This window comes from Anticarsia gemmatalis, chromosome 3, assembly GCF_050436995.1.
Source record: "Anticarsia gemmatalis isolate Benzon Research Colony breed Stoneville strain chromosome 3, ilAntGemm2 primary, whole genome shotgun sequence".
NCBI classification, from domain to species: Eukaryota; Metazoa; Arthropoda; class Insecta; order Lepidoptera; family Erebidae; genus Anticarsia; species Anticarsia gemmatalis.
The window spans coordinates 939007-966397 of NC_134747.1; the positions used below are offsets into that span (position 1 = coordinate 939007).

A 27391-nucleotide genomic window follows, 5' to 3' on the forward strand; every position below is an offset into this window, starting at 1 on the left:
ATACAAAATTTCTCGATAGCTACTCTGTTTCGATAGTCGATAGTAGAATATCCTCACTGATTTATATCTCGATAGTTGACTCGATAGTGAAATTCTTGTAATATGTAGTTATACATCCACATATGTTTATGTTACATTATAATTTGCAATCTTATCTCACGATAGCAAAGCAACCTTTGGTGCGGCCAGTCTATAGATGGGCTTGCGTGATACTTAAACTGAGAATTCGCGTGTTTTACTAAGAATTGCTATTGTGTCGCGGGGACTTTTATAAGCACATATATTAGCACATATTATAAGCAAATCGGACTCAAAGTAAAACCAGACCCGAAACTACTTTTAGAAATTATGTGTGGATTGCACAAATATTAAGTTGGGGAAAAAGTCTTTTCGCATTATAGTATGTATGAACTTGTAATAAAATCTCTCTGGCTTCAAGAATCACAAATGAGTACACGGTTCATTAGGTTTATTTCAGTGAGCTCGTGAGGTACCCAAATATCGAGCTTTTTTGTGCAGAGAAAAGATTTTATTACAAGTTCATACATACTGTAATGCGAAAAGACTTTTTCCTCAACCTAATAATTATTGAACCCAAAACCTCCTGATGCAATGGTAGCCGCGTGGCGACAAACCACTGCACCACAAAGGCTATCGAACAGGCAAAAGATTCTTTTACATGGTGTCGTCTCTATTTGGACCCTAAAGGTCATTGACTTTCATTTCTCCACCCTGTTAATTGGAAAGCCATAACTTAACCTTCAGCAGTGTTAATAAGCCTTTCTTTTATGGTGTCTGATAATTTTGGAGTCACGAGTGTTAATCAATACGTTTTTAAATGAAAGTGGTGTTTGATGTTTTTATTATAGAAGTAGCACTATGGTCACGTCTTTTACCTTTAGGATATAAGTAATGAGTACGAAACATACACACTTTAAATGGCTTTGTTCAGATTATAGTAATTCTACTCCACAATTTTTAACCGACTTAAAAAATGGAAGAGGTTTTCAAGTCGTCTGTACATTTCTTTTATATTGTTAGCTTGTATTAGAGGGTGCCCAATCATATAGTACAATTCAAACTTTTTAAATTCTTGTAATTACCCGACGACAGACCTTTGGAAAACACTTTGTCTGAGCCAGGAATTCGTGATCGTCAGCATAACGGAACGCCGTTTAAACTTTTGATACGTATATAAGGTCAAGTCATTTTTTCTGTGATTATCAACGTAAAATGTAGTTGTTAAATATACATTAGGTATAGCATAGATAAGTATAGCATTAAAATTGAATCGTTTTTTCTTTTACAATTACTTTAATTCTTTGTATTTGAATAAAGATAAATTTTGTTAAACATGCCAGAATATTTGTAGCTGTTGCAAATAATTTTACTTATAAACAATGCAATTTCCGTTTTGATAAAATGAATGATTAAAACGAGATCTAAAGTGTGTACGATAGCAGTAATTACTTATAATTAAGTGTTTAAATGTTATTGATTAATAATTAAGGCATACATCGCCCATACATACATCTGAATGTACTTTTTTTGTATGTAAAATGTATGAAATCACTGGCTACCAGTAAGCTACTTCTTCTTATCGTATGGTTAGTGGTCAACCTAGTGTCAAAGTTGTTCAAGCCCCCCGGAGGCCTTTGACGTGGCTTAACGACTGTTACATTAATTGACAACAACCGGGACCGACTTATTACGTGCCCTCCTAAGCACGGAGACGCCCAGTTCAAATGCCACTATGCGGTCACCCATCTGTGGAATGACCGCGCTAAGGTTTGCTTAACACACAGGTTTCGTTAGAAGCGGAGTGATGTCGATGTGGTCGAAAGTTACTTGCATTAAGAGTCCAGTACAACAATGGATACAGGGTGCTGTTGGAGCTGCCCCGATTCTGTAGTGCCTCCAACGTGTTTGTAGAAGCTAGAAGAGTTGATGGTTTCCATGCCATTATTTGGAAAAGGGTCGCCTCCTTATTAAGGAGAGTGCGGGACAGCACCAATAGCATCCTGAAGGTCATTGCTGAAAGCGTTAGCTAGCTTATGAAAGCGTTCATGCGTGTGTTAGTCAGATAGTTCCGTAACTACCTAGATTAAGTTTATCTTTTACCACTGTACTTTTAATTTTTATGGACATGGTCTGAAATAAATATTTTTTTTTGTTTACCGACCGGTGAGCGCTGGCTCCCATGGAAAAAATCTCGCCTTTTTTCCATGGGAGTAGACAGAGACTAATTAATATTTAATAAATTAGTATTGAATAAATGCTAGTAAGTGGCAGCTAACTTTTTCGGTAGCATAAGACCTTTTTCTAGTTATTCAGGGATCCTAGAATTTGTACTTGATATCTAAGGCGCCCGCAATCTGAAATATGAAACGCAAGTCTATATTAATGGCTATGAAAAAAAATATAATTTAAGTGTCGTTACGTAATTTACATACTGAAATCGCGTAAATCTCAACGATATTATTATTTATCTTCATAATTACAAGATTATAATATTATTAGAATTAAATAATCGCGTAATTATCTGTGAAACATAGGTATTTGATTAGATTGAGTTGGACAGTGACCGAGAACTTAAGCAAGGCGAAATTTAATCATAGAGTTTTCTGTTTCTATGGAAGATATTCCAGTATTATCAAACTATGATACCTGTAATATCATTTAAAAAGATTTTTATCATCCCCAACCGATAGTAATGAAGATACTTTAGGTTCAAATTAAAGCATTATAAATTCAAAACCAAACCTGAAATAATAGCCAGTAATAAGTGTCACACAAGAATCAATATGTATAAAATTCTTCTGACTGATGGACAACGCATAGCCGGAACTACTGAACGTAGAAATATTGGCATTAATGTTCCTTAGGGAGCTTAGAGAAGCACTAAGCTAGGATTTTTGAAGGGGGTGAAATCTCACGCGAGCAATGTCGCGGGGGAAATGCTAGTTATATTATAAGAAATTTACAGCGCCTTTACAGGGTTCATGTTGATACTATCACCTTACTGCAACACCTTTATGTAACTCAGGCGCAATCAAAAATTGAATTTGAATTAGTTTTTTTTCTCTCTTCAAACTGCACATTTGGTGCAGTGGTTACAGTGGTCACCTCGCCGCAATAACCGTAGCGCTGTGTTTGTTGGGTTCGAATCCCACCCGGAACAAATATTTGTGTGATGAGCAGGAGTATCCTTATCGTTCTGGACCTGTTTTTTAATAAATCTATACAAGTATGTATGTATTTAGAAGTATTTCAGTTATTGGTAACCACAGGACAAGCTCTGCTTAGTTTGGGATCAAATGACCGTGTGAGTTGTCCAGTGATATATATTCTTTTTTTTTTCTTTTACAGAGAATGGAGCTTCTCCACGTAATAATAAAGTCTGGTCCATCGCCTCGCCCCCTGGCATGGTCACTAGAAGTCTCCTCATCAGAGTCCGGCGAGGACTGGCGGATGATCAGGGCGTTTGGCGACAGAGACCATTGCCGCAAGCTCTGGGACCTGAGGCCGGAGCGCAGGCGGCGGAAGGCCAGGGGCGCGAAGAGAACCAACCGAGCTGATAAACCTGCCTGTTCTACGCAATTTGTTAGTCCTAGGCCTTTGGAGAATGGGGAGGTAAGATATATAAGAGAAGGAAGAGGTGTATTTGATAGATAGTATTCCTTTACGGATTTTGTGACTCACAATGCAACTTTATCACTCAGATTCGAGAGTTTGACAAAGTTTTTTTGAGCTTTTAGGTACTCCTTAGCTGTTGAAATTTTCTTAATTTAATGTGACCCAGAATTTGAATTTGTAGCTAAAAAATAAGTTTGCCCTCATAAACATGGAACTAAAATTATAAAAATCACTATAAAAACTAGAGTTCAATTTAAAATTACCAGCCAAGATAAAGCAAACTTACAGCTGCAGTATTGCAAAAATAGTTAGTTCACTCAACATCCTTATTTTTACCTGTACCAACATAACGATAGATCCTTCCATCACTATTTCAGATGCACGTAGGCATAGGAGAAGGCGTGTCAGCGCGGCGCGTGCGCATCTCGTTCCGCGCCGCGCACCCAGCGCCACCTAGGCAACAGTACTACACAGTGCGAGCTCTCACGCTTGCCGCTAGATGTCTCTGTCACGGACATGCTGAGAAATGTCATGTTGATGCTGAGGTAAGAAAATATATTTTACCGCGGGTGGTGATACACGTGGTTGAAAAAGGGGCTTTGTAGCTAAAGAAATGTTAAAGATTTTAAGTGATGTAAATTGCACGATGAACGTAACAGAAAATATGAACTTATTTTATTGACGTCTGTATGACTCTATACCGACTACCGAGTCATCTAACAAATGTAGGTATTTTATTATTTTTATATATACGTACATAATAAGCCATGGTCTTAATGTTAGTGTCATTATTTTTATAAAAGAATAATAATATATTTACCGAGTAATAATATCAAAAATCAAATCATTTTATACCAAAGTAAGAGGAACAATTAACCTTCAAATCGCTTTCCTGTAAAATTATTATATTGTCAGATGACTAGTAGGTATCGATTTGTTCGTAGCGTGAAATTATAAAGTTATAGTTCCAACATACATAACGCACAAATCCTACTTTTTTAAAAATAATATGAACTCCAGGGTGCAAAATGCGACTGTCTCCACGGCACCTGCGGCTCTCACTGCCACCGCTGCTGCTCCGGCGGACCTTGGGCCCCTCACCAGCCGTGTGAGGAGGACCGGGCTGAGTGCTCCTGCGGGGAGAGGGGAGCCTGCTCCTATGATGATACGGGAACTATACTGTGCGTTAATTGTACGGTGAGTGTTCAGTTATTCATAAGTATTTTTATTATTGAGGAGAACTAGCGGCCCGCTCTGGTTTCGCACGATTAAAAAAATAATTTCCAAAAAACGTTAAAATTTTTATACATGAACCCACCACTTAAATCATTTTATCTTTTAAAAATATATTTGAACGAACGGCATTTTTAATTTTTAACGAAAATTAATGTACTTATCTTCTGATCAATGGTATTCCGCTTGTGTCTAAAAACGCTAACGTTCAACTTGTTCCGAATCAGTCGACTCTGATAAGTGTGTCTAAAACCTTAAACCTCACGACGCCATTAGTCGTAAGTAGTCACATAACGTTAGGCGTCGGCAGTGTAAAGGTAAAATTGGAGTAAGACTATGTACCCCCGGTTTTTATGGTACATTTAGCGGTAGTTTATATATTCAATATCGTTTAATCTCACATAAAAAAACGCTATTGAATAAATAAGATAGCGTTTAATGTGAAACCGGGCATTAGAGTAGTAAACTTGAAAATTGTTGAAGAAATAATAGTTATTTGTTGTTTACAGGAAAATCGAGCTGGTCCTCTATGTGATAAATGTCTATTCGGGTACTACAACAGTCTGCCGGATGGACCTTGTGTGCCTTGTGACTGCGATCCTCAAGGATCTGACGGTAAGTAAAAAAAATATTAATCAATCGATCCTAGCTAAATATCCCGTTTTTCGCTTCAATTTTAGGTTAAAATCACGCGTGTGCGCTATTTGTTCTATATAGAATTTAACTCGAAAATTTAAAATTGCTGCTAAAACACAGAAAATGTAATGGTAAAATATTATATTCATCGATAATTTCGTATACAAAAATTGTTGAGACCAAGTGAGGGTAGGCGTAGAAAACTCGCGCTACTAAGAGGTGACGCTTAGCCACTAACTACCTACATCAATGCATTTGCGATTAACATCGATTAAGTTATGTCACACCTACCTACAAAACTTTTCTTCTTTAATTTAATTATACATATAATTGAATACGGGACGTAACGCGAACACGCATTTTACCTTAAAATGCCTAACGTTTCGGCGCAGGTTGCACTCGCCGTTTAAGGTAAAATGCGTGTTCGCGTTAGTTCCCGTATTCAATTATGTATACATTAAACATGCAACGCGAGAGTTTAAAAACTTTTCCTCCTTACCCAGGATCCTGCACATGGAACAAAAAGCACCACCAGGTATCTTGCACCTGCCTCCCTGGATTCACTGGACATTTGTGCGACACCTGCGAGGACCCTGGAGCCGTGTACCCTCACTGCCAGGTCACTACGACGCCGGCGTGCAAGTGTGATCCGAGGGGAATAGTGGACTCAAGTAGAGTGTGTGATGACGTCTGTGAATGTAAGGTGAGGAAATTATCAGGAAATTTATGATTATTTGCGTGCATAATCCACATTTTTTTTTCTTTTTCATGCAATTTTAGTCGTCAAACGCTCGCTAGTCGATAGTATAGTTTAGTTAAAAGTTGGTTTCTAGCTAAAAAAAATACATTAAAATATATTATACAATTTGCAAATCTAGAAAACTATCATGATTTTTTATTCATCATTTAATTTTTATGCAAACTTATATGCAATGCCAGGTACTGAGTAATGGTATGCATAAGTAAACCAGGTTAACGAAAAACGTTTGTGGCTGTTCTTGTAAATTTTTGCGACAAGCTTTTTAATTATACTGAACCGTTGTCCGTTCCCGCCGATGTTTCGTGTTTCGTTAATATACAATTATTTTTGATACAAAATGGTCAGGTTTCTTTCATAATTTATAGGATAGACAGAAAGCACTCAAATTCAAACAATTATTTAAATATGTCGGCTTGTTCCAGGCTAACGTAGTGGGCGAGCGATGTGACGCATGCGCACCGGGACACTACGGGTTGAGTGAAGAGTTGGCAGTCGGCTGCAGGCCCTGCTACTGCTCCCATATCACTGACTCCTGCAGCCTGGCCACTGCTGAGGAACTGGAGCCGCCTAGAGATGTAAGTTGTGAGAATACATGCGAATGCTATTATTTATTGATATTTATAGAAATTTCCCCTATTTTTCGTGTTGACGCTTATGGTTTTTAGACGAATGTTATTATGACACAATAAAGGAAAAAATTTAAGGTACTTACCATTGGTAGTTGTTTGAAACTTATAGCCATAATACAACTTTGATAGCGCACAATGAATGTGATGGTATCTGTGTATTTTTCTACCTAATTCAGCACTATGCCATTAGTTAAAAATCATCTAGCTATTAAACTAAGGTATTTGAAACCGATTCACGGCCTATTCCCTTGTTTGGGAGGAGACCCTTGCCTAGCAGTGAGAAAGTAAGGGGTTTAAAAACAATTGAAACCGTTGTGCACCGCATTTACGCGCTAAACCTTTATGTGCACGTTTATCCACGATCATTAGGGTTGCGTAATTGTGCACGAACGAAGAAACTTATTTAATATTCACGTTTGTTTCAGGTGATATTACCGCTCGGAGAAGCGTGGTTAATTGCAGACATTCAAGGCAATAACACGCTGGAACCGTCCGTCGACGAGCAAGGAAAACCTTTCGTTATAGGATATGAGGTGACAGTTGTTTCTTATTGTATACAAAAAGCCTTTAACAATCTGAGTTAGTGTTTAAAAAACTTGACGGTGTGTGACTACTTGTCATACATTGACTTGACATTTAACTTGACTAATACGACCGTAAGAGACAGTACACCCCCCTTCTTTTTGTATTGTATGATATTATAATAGGTCGTATTCCTCTAGCTACCAACTTATTGGTTTTAATAACCTAACAGGGAGGGGTTTGGAAACACCTAGGCCTCCAAACTGTATTCGCTTCAGGACAATAAGTACTTAACTGTAAATAATTAACATTTTACCCCATGAAGCTTATTTCTTTTAATATTATTATAGTATATTTTGTCTTTTTCGAACTCTGACCTAAAACCCTATGCTTCAGGTAGAAGGTTGGGAGAACTTCTACTGGGTGTCGAACTCGTTGACCGGGGAGCAGCTGGCGGCGTACGGCGGCGAGGTCCGAGCCTCGCTGTACTGGGGCATCGTGAGGGGAGATACCGAGGGCAACCCGACCTTTGGACCCGATGTTATACTTATTGGGTCCGGTGAGTACAGAACGATAGTATTATTTATATCTATCATAAAATGCGTACAGTAGCTCGATTCTCTCAACTATCGACTATCAACAACCGGTTAGCTATCTAGAAATTTTGTATGAAAATCTGATCATCAGGCGTCGTAGGAACTATTTTGGCAGTTAAACTTTCGATACTCGATGTTATGGTTGTATGTACAGACTCGCGCTATTGCTTCAGTGGTCTTGGTGGTAATGTATACAACTGTTAATCACAAGGTTTTGGGTTAGGTTTCTGATTCGTGCAAAGAGCCATTTGATTTTCAATTTAGTTAGAATGTTTTCAATAGCAACTCAGGGTTTGGGTATATGTATACTTAGTATTTGTAAGATGTATTGCCAATTGACTCGCATGCTTTCGTGTAGGCACAACATTATAAAGGGCGCAAGGTAGGTATATATTGCACACCTTAAAGAAAACTTTTGGTATATCTGATGATGTAAGTACATAGGAGTATACGTACAAGCGTGAACGTACGTATTAGTATACGTGAACCTAAAATTATGATAAACAAATTAAAATGTTTATTTTTCTGTACAGATGGAACGAAACTAGCTTACTCAAACATAAGCCACGAGTCTCCCGGTCAGCTGCAGATCTCAGCGCCGCTGGTGGAGGGGAACTGGGTCATCATGGGCGAGGACATGGAGGTCGCCTCGAGGATACAGCTGATGGATGTACTCAGGGATCTGAGGGGCGTGATGCTGAAGGCGCATTACCATTTGAATCAGGATGAGGTGAGTGGAATAAGACACTTATGTCTATTGTGATTTTTATATTTTTGTTTTCTTTTTGTTCAGAAGTTAAAGTTCATGATATTAGTTTAAATACTATTAGGTATTTTTGTGTGTGTACTGTAATAATGTCTTTTAATTTGATGTTCCTAAATCATTTTGTTTTTAGTTTACTTGAGACACTTTAATATTGTATACTGTGAGCAACCCTAAAAAAAATATTTAAATTCGGATTGAGAACTTTATGGAATACGCACTTGAGTAACGTCATAAAGGCTTGATTCCCATTTTATCTTAAGGGAATACCTTTTGCTTTGAGTTAGAAATAAGTTGTGTAATTTTAAAGTATGCTATTAAGCGTCTTTATGGTTGTAGGTTCGTCTGGAAGGCGTAGAGGTCCACGGGTCGAGCGCGCTAGTCCGCGAGGTGTGCGCGTGCGCGGGCGGGCACACGGGCGCGCACTGCCAGCGCTGCGCCTGGCACCACGCGCGCGTGGCGCGGGCACACGCCGCCACGCCGCGCTTCGAGTGCGTGCCATGCGCGTGTAATGGACACGCAAGATGTGATACGGGTAAGTTGCTGTCTTTAGTTTAGTTTATTTAGTAAGAATGCACTACCGCATGCCCAATCCTTTCCTACTATGTGTATACTATGGGAACACGTAGACTGAGTGCAAATTACTCGATAATTAATCTATTTATTATTATTACCACCTTACATTAACAGTATTAAGTACACATGTAAAGTATAGGCACATTCAAGATTTACATTTGATCGGGTTACACATTTATCTTTTTATACGTACACGCGATTTCTATGTACTATGGGAATAAGCAAACGAGTAGATACGAGTTTCACATTCGTCAACTAACATGTAGTTCCGGCTTAGGAAGAATATATCTTTGACTTTACTTATTTTCTTTGTTTATATAGTGGATGGACCTTGCGGCCCCTGTCTACATAACACTACAGGACCACACTGCGAACGATGCTTGCCTGGACATTATGGGAACCCTGTACAGGTATTTAAACTGTAGTGACACATTCTACTATCCTTTATCATACATAACATTTTCTTAAAAGCAAACAAGGTGTAAAATTGCTAAATCAGTCATCAAACTTTACAAATAACCAATTTCTACAATAAAACCTGGTAAAATATAGAATAAACCAGTTATCCTTATTTTATACTATTTAGTTATTACAGGTACTTTATTTTTGTGCAGGGTGCATGCAAACCGTGCGCATGTCCTCTATACGAGTCAAGCAACAACTTCAGTCCGAACTGCGCGCTCGCCAGCTCGGAGGGCGACGAGTTCGTGTGTACGCAGTGTCCTGATGGCTATACCGGAGATCATTGTGAAAGGTAACAAAGATGGGAACAAGTGGCATAGCTATAGCGTAGTCTTCTTCTTTATCTTATGGTTAGTGGTCAACCTAGTGTCAAAGTTGCTCAAACCGCCCGAAGGCATATAGGGTAGTTATTGGATATTATACTACTGTGTGATGCTAGGTAAGGTAGAGTTTTGCCAGATTGTTTTAGAAGAATAGTAAGATATGAATTTAAACTTTTTTTAAAGCACCTTGTTAATAGACAAAACTACGATCATAATAGCAATGATTGCAAGTTTGTAAACATAATACTAAATTGTCAAACGGGTCTTTATCGCGGTGAGAATTTTAAATCTTTGTCAACACTACTGGTCGCCATGTGACGCCGAAGACTAACGTCTAAAAAAAGCTTATAACTGCCGGAAATTTACATGCGGGAAATGCTATTCATTAGGTTTTCTTGTTATACTTAATATCTATTTGTTCATAGCTGTGACTTCGGTTACTGGGGTTCCCCAACCACCCTGGGTAGCAGTTGCCAGCCTTGTGCGTGTGGTGGGTCTCCGTGCCATCCTACCACCGGCCTTTGTCTCACCTGTCCACCACATACAGAGGGCGCTAGATGCGATCTGTGCAAGGTTAGTATTGAAAGTGCTATGATAAATATCGAATTAGAATCTTAGGTTTCACGAAATAGATATTTAACAAATGAAGTAAAAAATCTACCTTAAAAATTATAAGAGTGGGTTAGATTATTTCCCGTCTGTGCCTGATATTTATTTAGAGTGAGTGTTTGTTGTGCTTTTGTTTTGGTTACTTCTTCAATTTAACAGCATGCGCAGGCTATGAATTTTTCCCTAAATTGGTACTTAATTGCCAGCCTATCCCAAGAAACGGAAGATCATGGATAAATCCTTTTCTTCTTAATTCTGCCTCTGCAAATTCATGGACAGACATTGCCTTGTTACGAATTTGATGCGTTGTTCTTTCGTATTGTCTTTAATTAATGATTTTAATCTTTAGGAAGGCTACTGGTTCGGTGCGGGCGGGTGGTCGGGCGCGGGCAGCGCGTGCGTGGCGTGCGCGTGCGGCGCGGGCGCGCTGTCCGCCGCCTGCGACGCGCGCTCCGGGCAGTGCGCCTGCCGCCCGGGCTGGGGCGGGCGCGCCTGCGATACTTGTGTCAACGGACATGGAGGTAAGGGGTTAAAGATGTTTACTTATCTATGTCTATCACTCTTCTTCTTCTTATCGTATGGTTAGTCGTCAACCTAGTGTCAAAGTTGTTCAAGCCGCCCGAAGGCCTTTGAGGTGGCTTAACAACTGTTATCTTAATTGACAACAACCATTATGCGGTCACCCATCTATGTAATGACCGCGCCAAGGTTTGCTTAACCCACAGATCGTTTACCGACCGGTGAGCGGAACTATCACTAATTGATGGCCTTCATATCAATGGTTAAGCTGGTCGCCACGCCACTACCATTGCGTGGCTGTGAGTTCAATTCACACACGGACCAATTATGTGTGCGATACATCAATAGTTGTTTCGGGTCTCGTTGTACCTTGTACCCGTTATATCTATGTTTATAAAAGTCGTGGCGACAGAATAGCAATTCTTAGTGCGAGAGAATTTTTCAAAAAGAAGAAGGAAAGAACACTAGGTTAGGACCGCGGCTCTACCCATTTCGATTTATTTTGTTGTCTAAAATAGTTACCAGCTCTTGTATATGTAACAGTGCCTTATTAAAGCACTGTGTAGGTCCACATTTGTAAACGATTTCAACATTGTGAATAACATGTTAATCCTAAAAAGAACTTAATGGAAGTTTTAAAATACACTTCTTATAATAATATAACGGATACAGGAAGGTAGACTTAGAATTTATTTTGTAGGGCAAGACTAATGGTGGAAATTGAGTTTGTATTTTAGAATAATTGTTTCTCCTATAGGAATATCAGACGGCTGCCCATCCTGCCGATGTGGTACAGCAGCCATCAACGATACCTGTGACCCAGTCACGGGAGAGTGCATGTGTGCTCCCGGCGCAGCACCGCCATCTTGTGACGTCTGCCTCGACGAACACTACGGACTGAACGCCACCGGCTGCTTGGGTAAGTCTCTTTGTAGTACGGCCATTTGGTCATAGATGGCGTTGTTATGCATTTATTATATATACAGCCTTGGCCAAAAGTATTAGGCACCCTATAAATTACTGCATATTTCAAGATTACAGAGAAATAAAACTAATTGTAATGATTAAAGTACTTTATTTCCATTAGAACATTATAAGAACACCAATACTTTGTTGAGTCACCCTTTTATTTTATGACAGCAGCATCTCTGTGGTCATGCTACGTACAAGTTTCGTACAATCCTCTGTTGAAAATGCATCCCATTTTTGCACTAACGCGTTTTTTGAAGCAGTTTTTGATGTTTTCGAGTGTTCTGTTATTTTTTCTTTTTAAAATACATCACAAATGCTTAATAGGGCTTAGGTCCAGGGACTGGACAAGCCATTCCAACGGATCAATACAATTATCAGTAAACCAGCGCAATGTGGTGGCTGACTTGTGACACAAAGCATTGCCTTGATGGAATTTCACCATTTAGGTTACTGTCACAAAAAAAAAACACGAAAACGAAGGTACGAGAGCAGTTTCCAGGACATTAATGTACTTTTCACTTTTTATGCGAGTTTTGCAATTGAACATTTTGCCGACTCCATCAGCAGCCATTCAACCCCAAATCATTACACTGTCTGCGCCGTGTTTTATGCGTGGGACTACGCAATTTAGGTGATAATCTTCACCTCTGCGTCGCCTCACGAACGCCACACCTGGTCTTTAAAATACCTGTAAATTAGAAAAAAAATCACACATTACAAACCCTTATAACATTTAAGATTGCAGACTAGCATTACATTGATCGTTGTTATTGTGTTATAGACTGAATTAGTAAAACTAACCTTAAGTTGGAATTCATCACACCACAGCACATTAGACCAATCCTCCTCCGTGAAATGTTGGTGTCCCAGAGCCCACTCAAGTCGTTTTCTTTTGTCACCTCCTGAAAGCCACGGCTGCTTCCTGGCTTTGCAACCTTTTAAGCCTTCTTCTACCAGCCTCTGTCTTGCCGTTCGAGTGGTTATCGGGTTTCCAATCTCTTCAGTTAAAGCGGCAGCGAGCTTCAAATAAGTTTTTTTTCTGAATTTAACACACCCACAGATAAGTTTCCTATTCTGACGGCTAGTAGGCACTCGTTTTCTGCCTGTTCTTGGTTTATTTGTGTGAATGCTAGTCTCAGCGAATCGTTTAATAGCTGATTGCACTGAACACCACGAACATTTCACCAACTGCGCGATATCTTTCAGATTCTTACCTTGCTCATGGAAAAGTTCGAAATTAACACGATTTTTAAGACTAATTTCGTTTGTTTTTGGCATTTTCAAATAGATTTCTTCTCGCTTTAATCACAAAACCACAAATGTTCTAGCTTTAAGCTTAGACTTTCAAATGCAGACTGACAAAACATCAAAAACAAAGTTGTAAGAAATTATGATATTTGGTCATTGTTGCACCAGTTGTTAATCGACCACTAAAATTTGCCACTCATTGTTTTTAATAGTGATTTAAGACACCAAGATCAATTTTCAATAGAATATTTATTCATTATTCAAATAGCACAAGTGTGTAGTAACTTTATTGGGGGTGCCTAATACTTCTGGCCAAGGCTGTATATATATATATATATATATGATTTTTTCAGCTTCGTTTTCGTTGAACTGTTATTATTATTTGCCGCGTTTTATAAATGAATTTTATGAAATTATGAAAATTATAACAAATACGGACAATGGCTACCAATGGCATGAGTAGCAGTATTTCAGACTACTCGTAAAAAAAAATTACCGCTTAAACTCCATCGACATTTTTTTTAATTCAATTTTTGTATTATTTTTCTACGGTCATTTCACTTTCATCTCTCCAAGGAAGACCTTATTAAAACAATCTTATACTTGATCTAAATAATCCTTCTCCTCAATAAAAACCGGTTAAATAATAATAAAATGAGTGCCGTGATATATTCGTGTGAGTTCAGCCCACTGCTTCTAATTAACTAGCCCGGGGCTCGAACTCATTAAAATGTTCTGTTTTAAACCTCCTACTTAACAATCCTATCTAGTTTAGATGTTTATCTATTGTTATGACTTTGAACCATCTTTTTTTAAGTGATTAAGTGTCTGAGCTTCGTTTGTAACGTCTAGAATTCTAGATGGAGTAAATAAATATCTAAACCCCGGCTTAAACTCATACAAAAAAACGTTATTGAATAGATACACTACCGTTAATGTACTCGGAAACCTGTAATGGAAAACTGTAAATGGTGTTATAGAATAGGGAATCATTAACTAGTTAAAGATAATTTTGACGTATTTATTATAAGATCGGAAAAAATGACTGAACTGCGATAACTTTATTTGGATTAGTTTCGGTGTGATTTGTTGGATTTGTGTAGTACCTAGTTAGTTTAAATTTGACAACCAGTCTTACCTAAGAGTACCGTGTTATAACCCAGGTAATTGTATTGTGGTTCGACAAGTTATCATTTATTATTTCTAATACACACATAACTTCGAAAGAAACAAAACACTTTATAAGCCTTTCATAACTTCATATATTTTTATGAATAAGATGGCAATAGTTTTAAATCGTTACATATTTTTTTAACAAATCAGGTTACATACCAAAACTTTCCTCTCCAGACCACCTTGCCAGTGATTTTCCTAGAAGCTAACCTATAAATCTGAAGAGCATGTTTACTTAACGTGCAGCCAGGCACGCACTTACCCGTTACCTAAGGCTAGGTAATCTAGGCACTCGTCTAGGTATCCTAGGCATAAACCTGTGTACAAGCGAACACTACAATTTGCGTAATTTGAAAACTGCTCTGTACTTGCCCTTAGAGCTGAGGTTCTCAACATTGTAGAGATATTTTCAGTTATTATGTCGTTTTTGTAATCCGCATTTATATTTGTTGACTAGCTGACTCGCGCAACTTCGCTTGCGTCACGTAAGAGAGAATGGGTCATAATTTCCCCCGTTTTTGTAACATTTTTCGTTACTACTCCGCTCCTAATGGCCGTAGCGTGATGTTATATAGCCTATAGCATTCCTCGATAAATGGGCTATCTAACACTGAAAGAATTTTTCAAATCGGACCAGTAGTTCCTGAGATTAGCGCGTTCAAACAAACAAACAAACAAACTCTTCAGCTTTATAATATTAGTAAAGATAAGAGAGAATGGGTCATAATTTCCCCCGTTTTTGTAACATTTTTCGTTACTACTCCGCTCCTAATGGCCGTAGCGTGATGTTATATAGCCTATAGCCTTCCTCGATAAATGGGCTATCTAACACTGAAAGAATTTTTCAAATCGGACCAGTAGTTCCTGAGATTAGCGCGTTCAAACAAACAAACAAACAAACAAACTCTTCAGCTTTTTAATATTAGTAAAGATGGTCGTCCTTTAAACGGAACACATCTTTGTTCGTCCATGATCTCATTAAACGAATATCATTTACAATTGCTGTTAATTGTAAGTAAGTTTAAGTCAATGATCGGTTGGTCACGTTAGCTACAAATTTACAAGAAATTCCTGAGAGGTTTAGCGTTATTCAAAATGATTAAGAAAAACCATAACTGTTTAAAAATCTCTATACTAACTTTATAATCATTTGTTTTTGAGTACTTACCTACATCATATTTATACCAAGTATAACGTACCTATATAGTACTACCTAATGTCTAAGACAAAGTTAATGTAGGTGCACTGTTCTACCTGTCCATTAAAACACTTTGAGAACCACCTACCAGACCCACCACATCGACCACACTTCCTCGAGCCATTTACTCATTACACCACATACATCGACCGCATTGTTCTCAAACGACTCCACGCCCCCCATACTAAACCATCAATGGATGTAGCACAATGCATATCGCGCGGTAAATTATGATGTAAACCGTCAATTTATTTAGATTGTCTGAAATGATTGGCGTTTGTGTGTTTTCTTGTTCTTGGTGATTTTGAACTTGAAAGGTAAAGGATATATTATGCGTTTATGCTAAAAGCTTATGTAAGAACGAGATTTTTTGCTTGCTTCATTCGTATGGAAAAAATCTCAGTGTAAGAAGCATCGTGTGTATTAAACCAGGTCAGTCAGCCCGTGACCACAATTCCATCCATTTATATATTTTGTGTAAGAAACTTCCATGCATCCATACATACTGTTGCATAAAATTCGCGAGTTGAATAATAAAGAATAGATGAAATAGATAAAAAAACAAAAACAACTTTATGATGGTCACTGCAGGACAAAAAAAATAATTCTTATTTTTGTTAAAAACATTTGTGACGTGCGATAAATACTTAGTGCGAATTTTCAATAGCGCGGTGCTCAACACGCGCAGAGAGTTACGAGATTCCTTGGTGGCGCGTACTCACACTTCAAAGGATCTACCAGCCACCAGCTTCGCTTATTCAAACACTAAGTTATTACAGACTAGCTGACCCGCGCAACTTCGCTTGCGTCACATAAGAGAGAATGGGTCAGAATTTTCCACGTTTTTGTAACACTTTTTACTGTTACTCTGCTCCTATTGGTCGTAGCGTGATGATATAAAATATGCTTTTTTTTCACGAAAAATATTCTCAAAATTATTTATATCTCATAATATAACGAAGTCGCGCTAAGGCATATCCGCCTTTAAAACAGTTGCCATGACAACGGAATTTTGGGAATTTAATGTCATTATAATATTGATTACTCGCGACTTCGTTCGCCACCTGAATTTTCCCGGGAAATGCGTCATTTTCCCGGGGTAAAAAGTAGCCTATGTCCTTTCTCGGGTATCAAAATATCTCCATACCAAATTTCATGCAAATTGGTTCAGTAGTTCAGGCGTGATAGAGTAGCAGACAGACAGACAGACAGACAGACAGACAGACAGAGTTACTTTCGCATTTATAATATTAGTATGGATATGACTAATTGTATGTAGTTTAATGCCTAATAGATTGTTATATAGAGTAGTAGTATCATTTTTGTACGAAATAACGAAACATATCTTTTGATGATCGTATATATTTGTGTATATGCTAATATGTTACTGTTTTCGTTCTCTATTGATTGAAAAGCGCAATTTGCTTTATTTTAAAGACTAACTACAATCAAAAAATTTCAGGATCTTGCTTTTTAGGCTTGGTTTTCAGGATTGCTGTATTTTCATAAAACATAACAACATAACTACATTTGCAACGACGAAAGTTTAACTTCTTAGTAGATGGCCGCATATCCTTTTAAGAAAAAAAACCTTTGACACTTTATCATAGAAAATTCCTGACTTCTTAGAAATAAATGCAAGTGTAACGGTTTTATCCTACTAGCTTCCGTTCTGTATTAAATTAGCCTGCTCTATGTGAGTAGCGACCGCAGGACTCTGTGTTAAATAAACGACGATCGTTTACGCACTACAACACACCATTGATCGGTTACGAGAGATATAACTAAACGTAGTTGTGTGGTAGATGGATAACCACATGAAAAACTGTGCTTATAACATAGATTTTTAAAAGCTACTTGTATTTTGCAAGTCGCAGTAAAAAATACGAACGATAATTTTAAGAGCTTTTACTGTAGAAAATGATAACAATGTACGTTGCAGGATTTAGATTTCTTTGTATTGCTTGCTGCCTCAATGGTGCAGTGGTTAAGGTCACCACTACCATTGCGTCAGGAGGTCGTGGGTTCGATTCCCACACGGATCAATTATTAGTGCGATCCACTTATAATTATTTCGGGTCTGATTGTACTTTGTGTCCGTTGTTTGTATGTTTGTAAAAGTACCCGCGCGCTACATAAGAGCAACTCTTAGTGCAGAAGTTGTCTTTTTTAAAGATAAAAAAAGAAAGAAAGTGTCATAAAAATCTCACGTGGGGAGATGCGGACAGTAGCAATTAATAATTTATAATTCGGAATTTGATGACTTCAGCTCCGATATTTTCCAAAAAGAGCCGAATGGGAAACTGCCACTATCTGGTTATCAATTCAAAATATCAAACCAGAAGTAAAACATCAAATAAATTAGTATTTCAATCTGAACTAAGACACAGCTCGTTGTCCGTTCAGAGGTCAACTGAGGTCAATTGTGACGTCACACATTGATTGTACAGTTCGCTGCTGAATTACATGAGTTATTACAATGATATGTAATAGAGAATTTGTTAATTGCTTTGTTAAGATTGTTAGATAGGTCTTTTGATAAGACTAGACCGAAATATCTACGAATACTAACTAAGTTTTGCCCGCGACTTCATCTGCGTCGAAATATTTGTTGAAGAACATTATGTACGTATCCAGTTAACCTATTTCAAAATTCAGTTTTCTCTTACATTGTGTGTGTGTTTTGCTAGAGTGTGTAGAAATAAGAGAGAATATTTCAACTTAAAATACTCTAGAATTTCTTTATTACTTAATTACATATTTTGCTTTTCCCAAAATCTGTTAACAAAACCTTTCCATTGGCTCCTTGGCAAACAAGAAAATTACAAAAAAGGAACATAGGTATTTTAGTTCTAAAACAGAATAAATCAGTTTTGTTGAATTTGCTTTATTTCACCAGCTTACAATTAATGAACTTAATTAACTAAAAGTTCATTGACCTACAAGCCTACGTGCTAATTCGCACGTCCATCTCACACGGCACTACAGTACATCTTTCCACCTAATTCCCGGAGTACTTCCTGAAACTTCCTACCCTATATTCTCTGTATATAAACAGACCACAAATATCGCAACACGCTACACTTGTAACACAAACTTACACAATTTATTAACACGTGCACATTCTGTTTACAATTATCAAAGAAGAGGTGCATGCGCGGACGAACGGAACTTTTTGATCCTCAATTTGTTAATATTAAAATGAGCTTATAATTTAAATAAAAAATCGGGTCAGACTGATACGGTCTTCGTCTTTGGTGTGGTTCACCAAACTGGTGTGGCTTCTGTGCCATAATGGTCACCATTGCTTGCGAACCTAGTGAGTTCCTCTTTCCACATGGAATGAATATTTTTGTGATCTATTAAGTTGTTGTTTTAGGTCTGGTTGAACTTTATCCGTGGTTTCTATAATTGTAGAAGCGAAACAGGGCCTAACAGTATTCCACGAGATACCTTAATTTTTTCTCATCATTGAAAATAATTAATAGCCGCGCACTGACTGACCGAGCAGCCTCGCGAGGCAATATCCCGGTCCCGCTCATTTCAATCTGAAAGAAAAGAGACCTAGATATTGCCTCGCGAAGATGATCGGTCAGTCAGTACGGGGCTAGTGATTGATGCTACAATCGTTTTAGAAATACAAACGTTTATCTAACCAAGAACTTCAGCAACTTAGTCTTTACATCTACCAATAATAGCTTAGCAAAAAGTCAATCACACAGAAATAATCCTTCACATCCTCATTAGTCATAGTCACACATCTGAGGTATGCGCGCGCAGTCACCCAGTCTGCCGCGGAGCGCGCCCAGGCAATTAATAGATCCATTCCTCTTATTGTTCTACAGACTGTACTTTATTCCCTACAGTTATGTATGAAGCTGATTCTTGGAACGTTTTATCGTGTAATTGTCATTAGCCAGTTGCGCTCACCGGTCGGTAAACGGTCTGTGGATTAAGCAACCATTGGCGCGGCCATTCCATAGATGGGTGACCGCATAGTGGTATTTGAACTGGGCGTCTCCGTGCTTCGGAGGGCACGTTAAAAGTCGGTCCCGGTTGTCGCCTACTAAGATAACAGTCGTTAAGCCACGTCAAAGGCCTCTCGGGCGGCTTGAATAACTTTGACATTAGGTTGACCACTAACAATACGACAAACAAACAAACAATTGACATTTAATTTTGTAAATCTTATACCCACGATTGAAGATTCGTCTGTTAAGGCTTCAAAATCAATGTTGTCGCAGTGAGGTACAAACAAAATATCTAACGTTTTATGATTTTGTCACTCGTTGCAAAGGCTAGTCTGATCTTTTTTTGGCTTAAATTCTCATTTCCTTATAAGGTAGAGTCTTAATTATTGGCTATTATATTATTTATTGGGTTTATTTTGCTTTTATTTTAATGGTTAATTTTTCCTTTTTTCTTACTTCACCTTGGAAAAGAAACAACTGGATGATATGACTCGTAAGATAATTCCACACAAGCAAGAGCCTTTGTTTATCGTGAATATAATTCACCCTGGGTTTAAAACACGCCTAGTACCTAGATCTGCAAAAAAAATTGAATTAAACAAAAAGAAAGTCAATTCTCTATGAAAAAATAACAATTTGGTATGTTTTGAAAACTATTCTGAAGTCTGAACATTATATAAATATTATGATAACTAAACACCCATAGACTAGGTTTTATTTTGAGTTAACTCCAAAGTATACGATGGTTGTGTTTCGAAGAATGATATACACGTCTTTGCCTCTAGTAAAAAGGGCACAAGTCCGATTTTGTCGAAAATTTGTTAAGTATGCCAAAATATTCAGAAAAAAAATGCTCTTCCGAATGCGACAACAGATATTGTATATTTTTTAAAAATGAGAAAGTTAGCTATGTGCAAAATAGTTCACTTACGCTAAAAATATGGCAAAAGTGGGATAAAAGTGCCCTCTAATTGCTTAACTCATAATCAATATGAGTTAAGCAATTAAACAGTTCGTGAAATATATTGGAGTTATACCCTTTTTCACTACAGACACAGATATATTCTCGGGCGAGGCACGCGACAGACAGGGTGACGCGACGTCGCGTGCCTCTCCACTATTAATACACATACACAGTTATACACTTATACACTTGTACATTTACAAGTTGACTGTTATCGAGAAAGCTTATAATTAGATGTGAGTAATGATAGGGCACTCTCAACAATGTAGCGCTGGAAACGGAATGAGAGACTTTGAAATAGAAATCTGATGTTTGATTTGTTAGATAGGATATCAGTGAGATCAAATTATTTAGGATGTTAAAATGTTGACTATCTTTGTGTGTATAAATAAGTAAAGATTCCCAGTATATGACTGTTGATGACGAGATCTCGGGTTCAAATCCCAGTAAATGCTATGCCAAAAGTGCTATGGGTATTTTTTAATTTATATTTGAATAGTTTTGTGAATTGAATTTGTTTTTTTTATTGAATATTGGTGGTCTGATTTCTAACTGGTGTCAACCAAGTTTTGTTGTTCGTATTGTAGTTTGAGAGGGCAGATTTTTTAAAATAAAAAATGTATCAGGGTTGTAGAGTCAACTTGCAATTTAGTTAACAAAAGTTTAATTATGCTTCACTGGCAGTTTCAGCTGCCATGATTCTTTAATAAATGTCATGAATTACTGAACTTTCTCTTATCACTCCACTATACTATAAAATTCTTGGAGAAGCGCAAAAATAAATAATTGATACTTAATTATGTAGCTCTATTTTTCTTTCTGTCCGCGTTATTTCGACTTAGAAAGATTTATTATGAGCCTAATATTCTCTGAATTAATATGGTCGAAAAGATTACCTATTTGTGGTCAAAATGTCGACTCATCCAGCTACCTATATACCAATTAATAAAGTTTGCGGTTAAATTAACCAAGATAGGAGCAAATTAAATACCTATTTATCATAATAACTATTTGAAAACATCCTTGTTTTGCTATAACTATGATTCATCTATTCCTAAAAGTGGATATAAGGCTTGCTACACACATAATCGGCATTTATTCGCACAGTTGGCCCATAAAGTCAGATGTTTTTGAATGAATATTCGTGATTCACAAGCCGTTCGGCTGTCGCATCTGAACGCTCGGCTTGGTAACTGCCAACTTATGCGGATTGATTTTTATCCTTTCGCTGCTTCTACCTGTTTGCGAAAAAACTCAAAATCTACCAACGGATTTTCATGCGCTTTTCAACAATAGATAGAGGGATTCTCAAGGTTTTAGTGTATAACTTGTTCAGGTTTTCGGTTAAATTACTCATTAACTTGGTAGAAACCGGGATGATCTTCCTGTTAATAGTATGTACTGTACTTAAAACCACACCAATAAACAATTTGATTTGTTAACTCAATCAGCATAAGCCGATTGATGACTAGCCGTTATTGCTTGAAGTCGGTTTCGTTTGTCGACAAATGAACACTACCGGCTTGTATACGTGTGTAGCCACCCTTACGGTCTAAATAGTTAGCTTGTTCTTAGAACAGCTGATAGGAATGTGCCATTAATATTAATTATTTCTATGAAACTTGGATAGACATTTATTGGACCACGACCAATATGTTAGTGACCCTAGAGCTATGTGAATTTTAAATGGAAGATCATATTTATGGTTATATGAAGGTATTCACAGGATTGTCCTTGTTTCAACAAACGGCATATCCGGCAATTTTAATGTAGTCATCTAACTTTTTTCCGTGCGTCCAGGGTTTTTTATTTATTTATTTGATATGGTACACAGAAATAAGGTTTCAATCCAAACGAATGATCTAGAAGATATTCATTAAAAAATTTGGTCTCTAACGGAAAGTTACGACAAGTCTAAAATAGCCAAATTAAATTGCCGTTTGTTAGAATTTCGTAAAAATTATGATTTTAGTCTTCCTTCCTCAATCCGTCCTTCTACAATTTGGTAAATATTTTCAATTTGAAGGGGTTTTACAGTTAATTAAAAAAGAATATTTCGAGATCTCGCTTCTAAATATACTATTATAATTATTATCTTTTAAGTGCTCTCCACGGTAAATTGGGTGTTTCAAAATAAATAACTAATTTGTCCCATATATTTGTGTATGCAAACATTAGTAGTCCACTTTCCATAGCGTCGGTCGTGATAGGTTACTGTTTGCTTAGCCCTTTCACTTGCATGCACCTCGTTATCTCAGCTGATACACTATAAATCTTTTAAAGCTAATAAACACGCCATTTGTTTGCTAAAGGTTTTCAGGCTATTTTGAAATGAATGCTAGTTTGGGACAACGGCAACGGTTAAATTTAAATTTCATTCAGGATTTTTTTTTGTGGTTAACATAACCTACCTATAGTTGAACAACTTAGTATGATTATAGCTACGGTCATCAGGCTGTTCAGGCTCATTACTTGATTACAGAAATTTTTAATAACGCTAAAATAATTTCACAGCCATTTGTAAGTGCAAAATTTTCATCAAAACCGATTCTACAGTTTAGTCTGCGTGACATACAGACATTTAACTGCACGTTTGGCGCAGTGGTTTAAGCGGTCACCTCGCCGCGACAACCGTAGCGCCGCGTGTGGTGGGTTCGAATCCCACCCGGGACATATCTTTGTGTGATGAGCACGAGTATATGTTCTGAGCCTGGTTGTGAATTTATCTATATAAGTATGTATTTAGAAGTATATAAGTATGTTTATCAGTTATTTGGTTACCATAGTACAAGCTCTGCTTAGTTTGGAATCAAATGACCGTGTGTGAATTGTCCCACAATATTTATTTATTTATTTATTTATTTATACAGCTATTCGCATTTAAAATATTAGTGCATAAACTGATCTAAGTACAGTAATCTAAGTACATGGTTTCATTCTTCGCTACAGATTTCACCGTTACAAGTTCCTATACAAGGACATTTTAAAAGCCTTACGATGTACACAGCTTCTGGAAGGCCATTGTGAAGTGTTTGTATAGAGGCCATCAATATTCAAGGTCTCTCTGGCTGACAGCTTTGATGATGCTAATGAGAAGAAATGTCGCTTTTGTGTGCAGTTCTGCAATTGCTGTGTAACTCGGAGTCTGGTGGCTAGAAGATTTATTTGACAAAATTGATTTTTTTAAAGCCAAATCACAGGTAGCTTTTTCAGATAAGTTAGGTTTTATAAAGGACGTATACTCAATGTGCTACCGAAATGATTAAAATTAATATATAACAAACTTGATATGTATGTATGTTTATGTTTCTCGCACCGCTGGGAATCAGAAACTAAGGTTTTCAAAGAGCTTGAATTTTTATGGATTGTCTAATGTGTGGAAAAAGTCTTGGGCAACATTGTAGACACAATATTCACTCTTGTCAACCTCTTTCAAAGTGTTAAGAATATACAAAATAAGGTCTTGAGGAATGGACACCATTTGAATCCTTTCGCTGAAAATAGTTCTCACGCTTATTTTACGCAACTTGTCGGTGGTTGCGTTATCGTTTAATTATTATCTTGATAGCATTTAACTGCAATACGCGTGTAACTCTAGAAATGTGCGAATAAGCAACATTACGGCAATTGTCACAGCCAATGTTTTAGTAAGCTGTTTGGTATAAGGCAAAAGGTTTCTTACATTTATTTAGTTACCGACTGATTATAATTAATTAGCGGGTAGCTAGTCGTCCGCGTGGACTTTCATTTTCAGCTTCACTCCTATTTGTCACAGCGTGATGTTATATAGCCTCTTAACGAAGGGACTATTCAACACAAAAATATTTTTTCAATTCGAACCAGCTCTTTCTGATATTAACTCGACCAAACAAATAAACTCTTCAGCTGTGTATTTATTATTATAGATTTACTTTGGTGGATTCGGAATAGTACTTGAACAATTTATTATACAACCAGCTGACCCGGCGAACAAAAATATATGTTGGCCGATTCTCAAACCCACTCAATATGCTCATTGTCGCTGCGGAGGAGATCAGAAACTAACAAGTGCCATGGAAATGTTATATATAAGATATTTTCTCCCAAAATGCTTAGAATAATAAACAAACTTACACCTTACGATAAAATCAATATTTTAAAACAATGAGTCACACCAGCACATCAAAATATGACTATTAAACATACTGCATTTAATTTGTGTACTTATGCTGATAATAATAGTTTTTGTTTTATCAAAATCGGATCAAAATTACCGTAGTTATAGCGTTATAAAGTTTCACTGCTTTTTTAAATTTGCGTTGCTTCGCGCGCTATGCGCTGACGTCACGACGCAACAGACACTCTTGTTCGACTGCGGGTGATGCGGAGTTTTGATTTGAAAAGTGATTTGCATTTAATATTTAAAGAGTCTGAGTATGTGTATGTGTTATAAATTTAATCATCGTGTTTTTTGTAAAATAAGATATCCTCGATCTCGATCGCAACGCACACAATCATCAACTAGACCCAGGTAAAGAAAGTTGAACTCGTATACTACTAATAATATTTTTGTGTGTAGTTAACAATAAAATTGAAAGTTTGTTAGAACTGGCATTACAAATAATGAGTGTTACGTACCTACCAAGTGTAAATTTGGAAAACATAGTTTTAAAATAATATTATAAAAAAAAAAGTTGTCACCCCTGCCTCTGACTTTAGTCAGGTTGATGGCTATCATATGAACGCATGAATCTACTCTGTAGGTAGGTAGTCTTATATGATTGGGTGTGTAATTAGAACTGTTAAACTAACATTTTAATTTTGATATTATTAGATTTAATAAACATGGGTTCTTTTTTCAAAACAAAAAACCAACGCCAACTCAACCGCCGCGCTCGTTTCGCCGCCGCCTGTGAGGTCATTGAACTGCTTATTAAATAGTATCAACTGTCAGGTAGAAGTTCATTGCTAGGTATGTATGAACATGATATGGCATCTTGATCTTGAGGAAGTGTTCAAAAGGCAATAAACTTCTATTTAACATTTGCGCTTGACAGTATCAGAACCGGGCTTTAAGTTTTAGATTAGGTGTCTTTTGCAAAAATATAAAATTTACAATGGTACAGAAAAAAACAATTTTTGGGGTGTTTTTTCACTGGAGTTAGTACACATAGGAACAATACAATATTTTCTAACCATTTTGTTTGTCCACTATAAGCAAAACAAATTATTTAAAGCGAAACCGCGAGAGCGCAACGAGCCTATGTAGGTATCGGCAAGTACTGACGAAATAGCAGTGTCACGAGATGACGTCACACGTCCGTGCGGCCGCTTCGCCGGAGTTTGGCGCGAAGGCCATACTTTGACGTTTAATATCTCGGTCATTTTTGAAGATACGAAAAAAATAAAAACAGATTTTTTATCCTTGAAGTACCTAGTTTTTAAATATGCTCATAACAAAAATCATTGGTGTGACTCATTACGTAGTACACGTTAGGGGCAGGTGCACAAGTGTCACGGTGTCTCACCGTGTAGGCCATCTTCCGCAAACTGTACGAGATTAGCATCTGTGTGCCGTAATTGGAAGACATTACACGGCTTGCGCGGAAGTCACATGCAAATGATAAGCGTTAGACTGTGAGCTTGGGACTAGAGACTGTGTATTCTAAAGCATTTTCAATTATATATTCAACTGCACGTTTGGCGCAGTGGTTTAAGCGGTCACCTCGCCGCAACAACCGTAGCGCTGCGTGTGGTTCGAATCCTACCCGGGACAAATCTTTGTGTGATGAGCACGAGTATTTGTTCTGAGCCTGAATGTCAATTTATCTATATAAGTATGTATTTAGAAGTATATAAGCATGTTTATTAGGTATTTGTGTGTGAGTTGTCCAATGATATTTATTTATTATTTATTTGAAAATATAAGACTTTGTATACGGTAGTGAAGGCCTTGAATGACTATAATTAAGTAAGCCTGCGACTTATTCCAGTGTAACCTGCGCCGAAACTTTAAGCATTCATAAGTAATATGCGTGGTCGCGTAAATTCCCGTATACGTTTATAAAATATACATGCAACGCGAAAGATTAAAAGTTATGAAAATAATTAAGTTTGGGTTTAATATATTGCTAAATTTTATGCGATTTATACTCGATTATAATCATATTATGATAAAATTAAGGTTTACCTTATTTGTTAAACGACGTTTTGATTGAGTTATACTTGCCGTAGTCACGGACAGACCTTTGACTAAACATTTTCATTGAGGTAAAAAAACATTTTTTTTTCACATTTCGCTAGTTATATTAGGTCGGGGAAAAAGTCTTTTCACATTATAGAATGTATGAACTTGTAATAAAATCTCTTTGGCTTCAAGAATCACAAATGAGTACACGGTTCATTAGGTTTCTTTCAGTGAACTCGTGAGGTACCCAAATATCGAGCTTTTTTGTGTAGAGAAAAGATTTTAATACAAGTTCATACATACTATAATGCGAAAAGACTTTTTCCCCGACCTAATATTAACTTATTTATAACAACTTTATCAAAAACAACTAAAATACTTAAAATAAGCACCTTATTATGCACGTCAGATATCTAACACCTAAAATGTCAAATT

General features: G+C 37.1%; 1 protein-coding gene across 2 annotated transcripts in view; it reads left to right on the forward strand.

Annotated features, from left to right (window-relative positions):
- wb (wing blister) overlaps window positions 1-27391 on the forward strand; it is a 199107-nt gene that overhangs the window by 76482 nt on the left and 95234 nt on the right. The window contains exons 4-18 of one of the 2 annotated variants that reach the window (XM_076135719.1): window positions 3370-3633; window positions 4014-4181; window positions 4657-4833; window positions 5379-5484; window positions 6009-6208; window positions 6688-6840; window positions 7320-7427; window positions 7813-7975; window positions 8546-8742; window positions 9115-9310; window positions 9673-9761; window positions 9966-10105; window positions 10562-10709; window positions 11095-11266; window positions 12022-12183. In XM_076135719.1, coding sequence (XP_075991834.1) covers window positions 3370-3633; window positions 4014-4181; window positions 4657-4833; window positions 5379-5484; window positions 6009-6208; window positions 6688-6840; window positions 7320-7427; window positions 7813-7975; window positions 8546-8742; window positions 9115-9310; window positions 9673-9761; window positions 9966-10105; window positions 10562-10709; window positions 11095-11266; window positions 12022-12183 — 2443 coding nt within the window. Of the gene's footprint in view, window positions 1-3369; window positions 3634-4013; window positions 4182-4230; window positions 4362-4656; window positions 4834-5378; window positions 5485-6008; window positions 6209-6687; window positions 6841-7319; window positions 7428-7812; window positions 7976-8545; window positions 8743-9114; window positions 9311-9672; window positions 9762-9965; window positions 10106-10561; window positions 10710-11094; window positions 11267-12021; window positions 12184-27391 lie in introns of those variants that run through there. The other variant, XM_076135720.1, reaches the window with a different exon arrangement.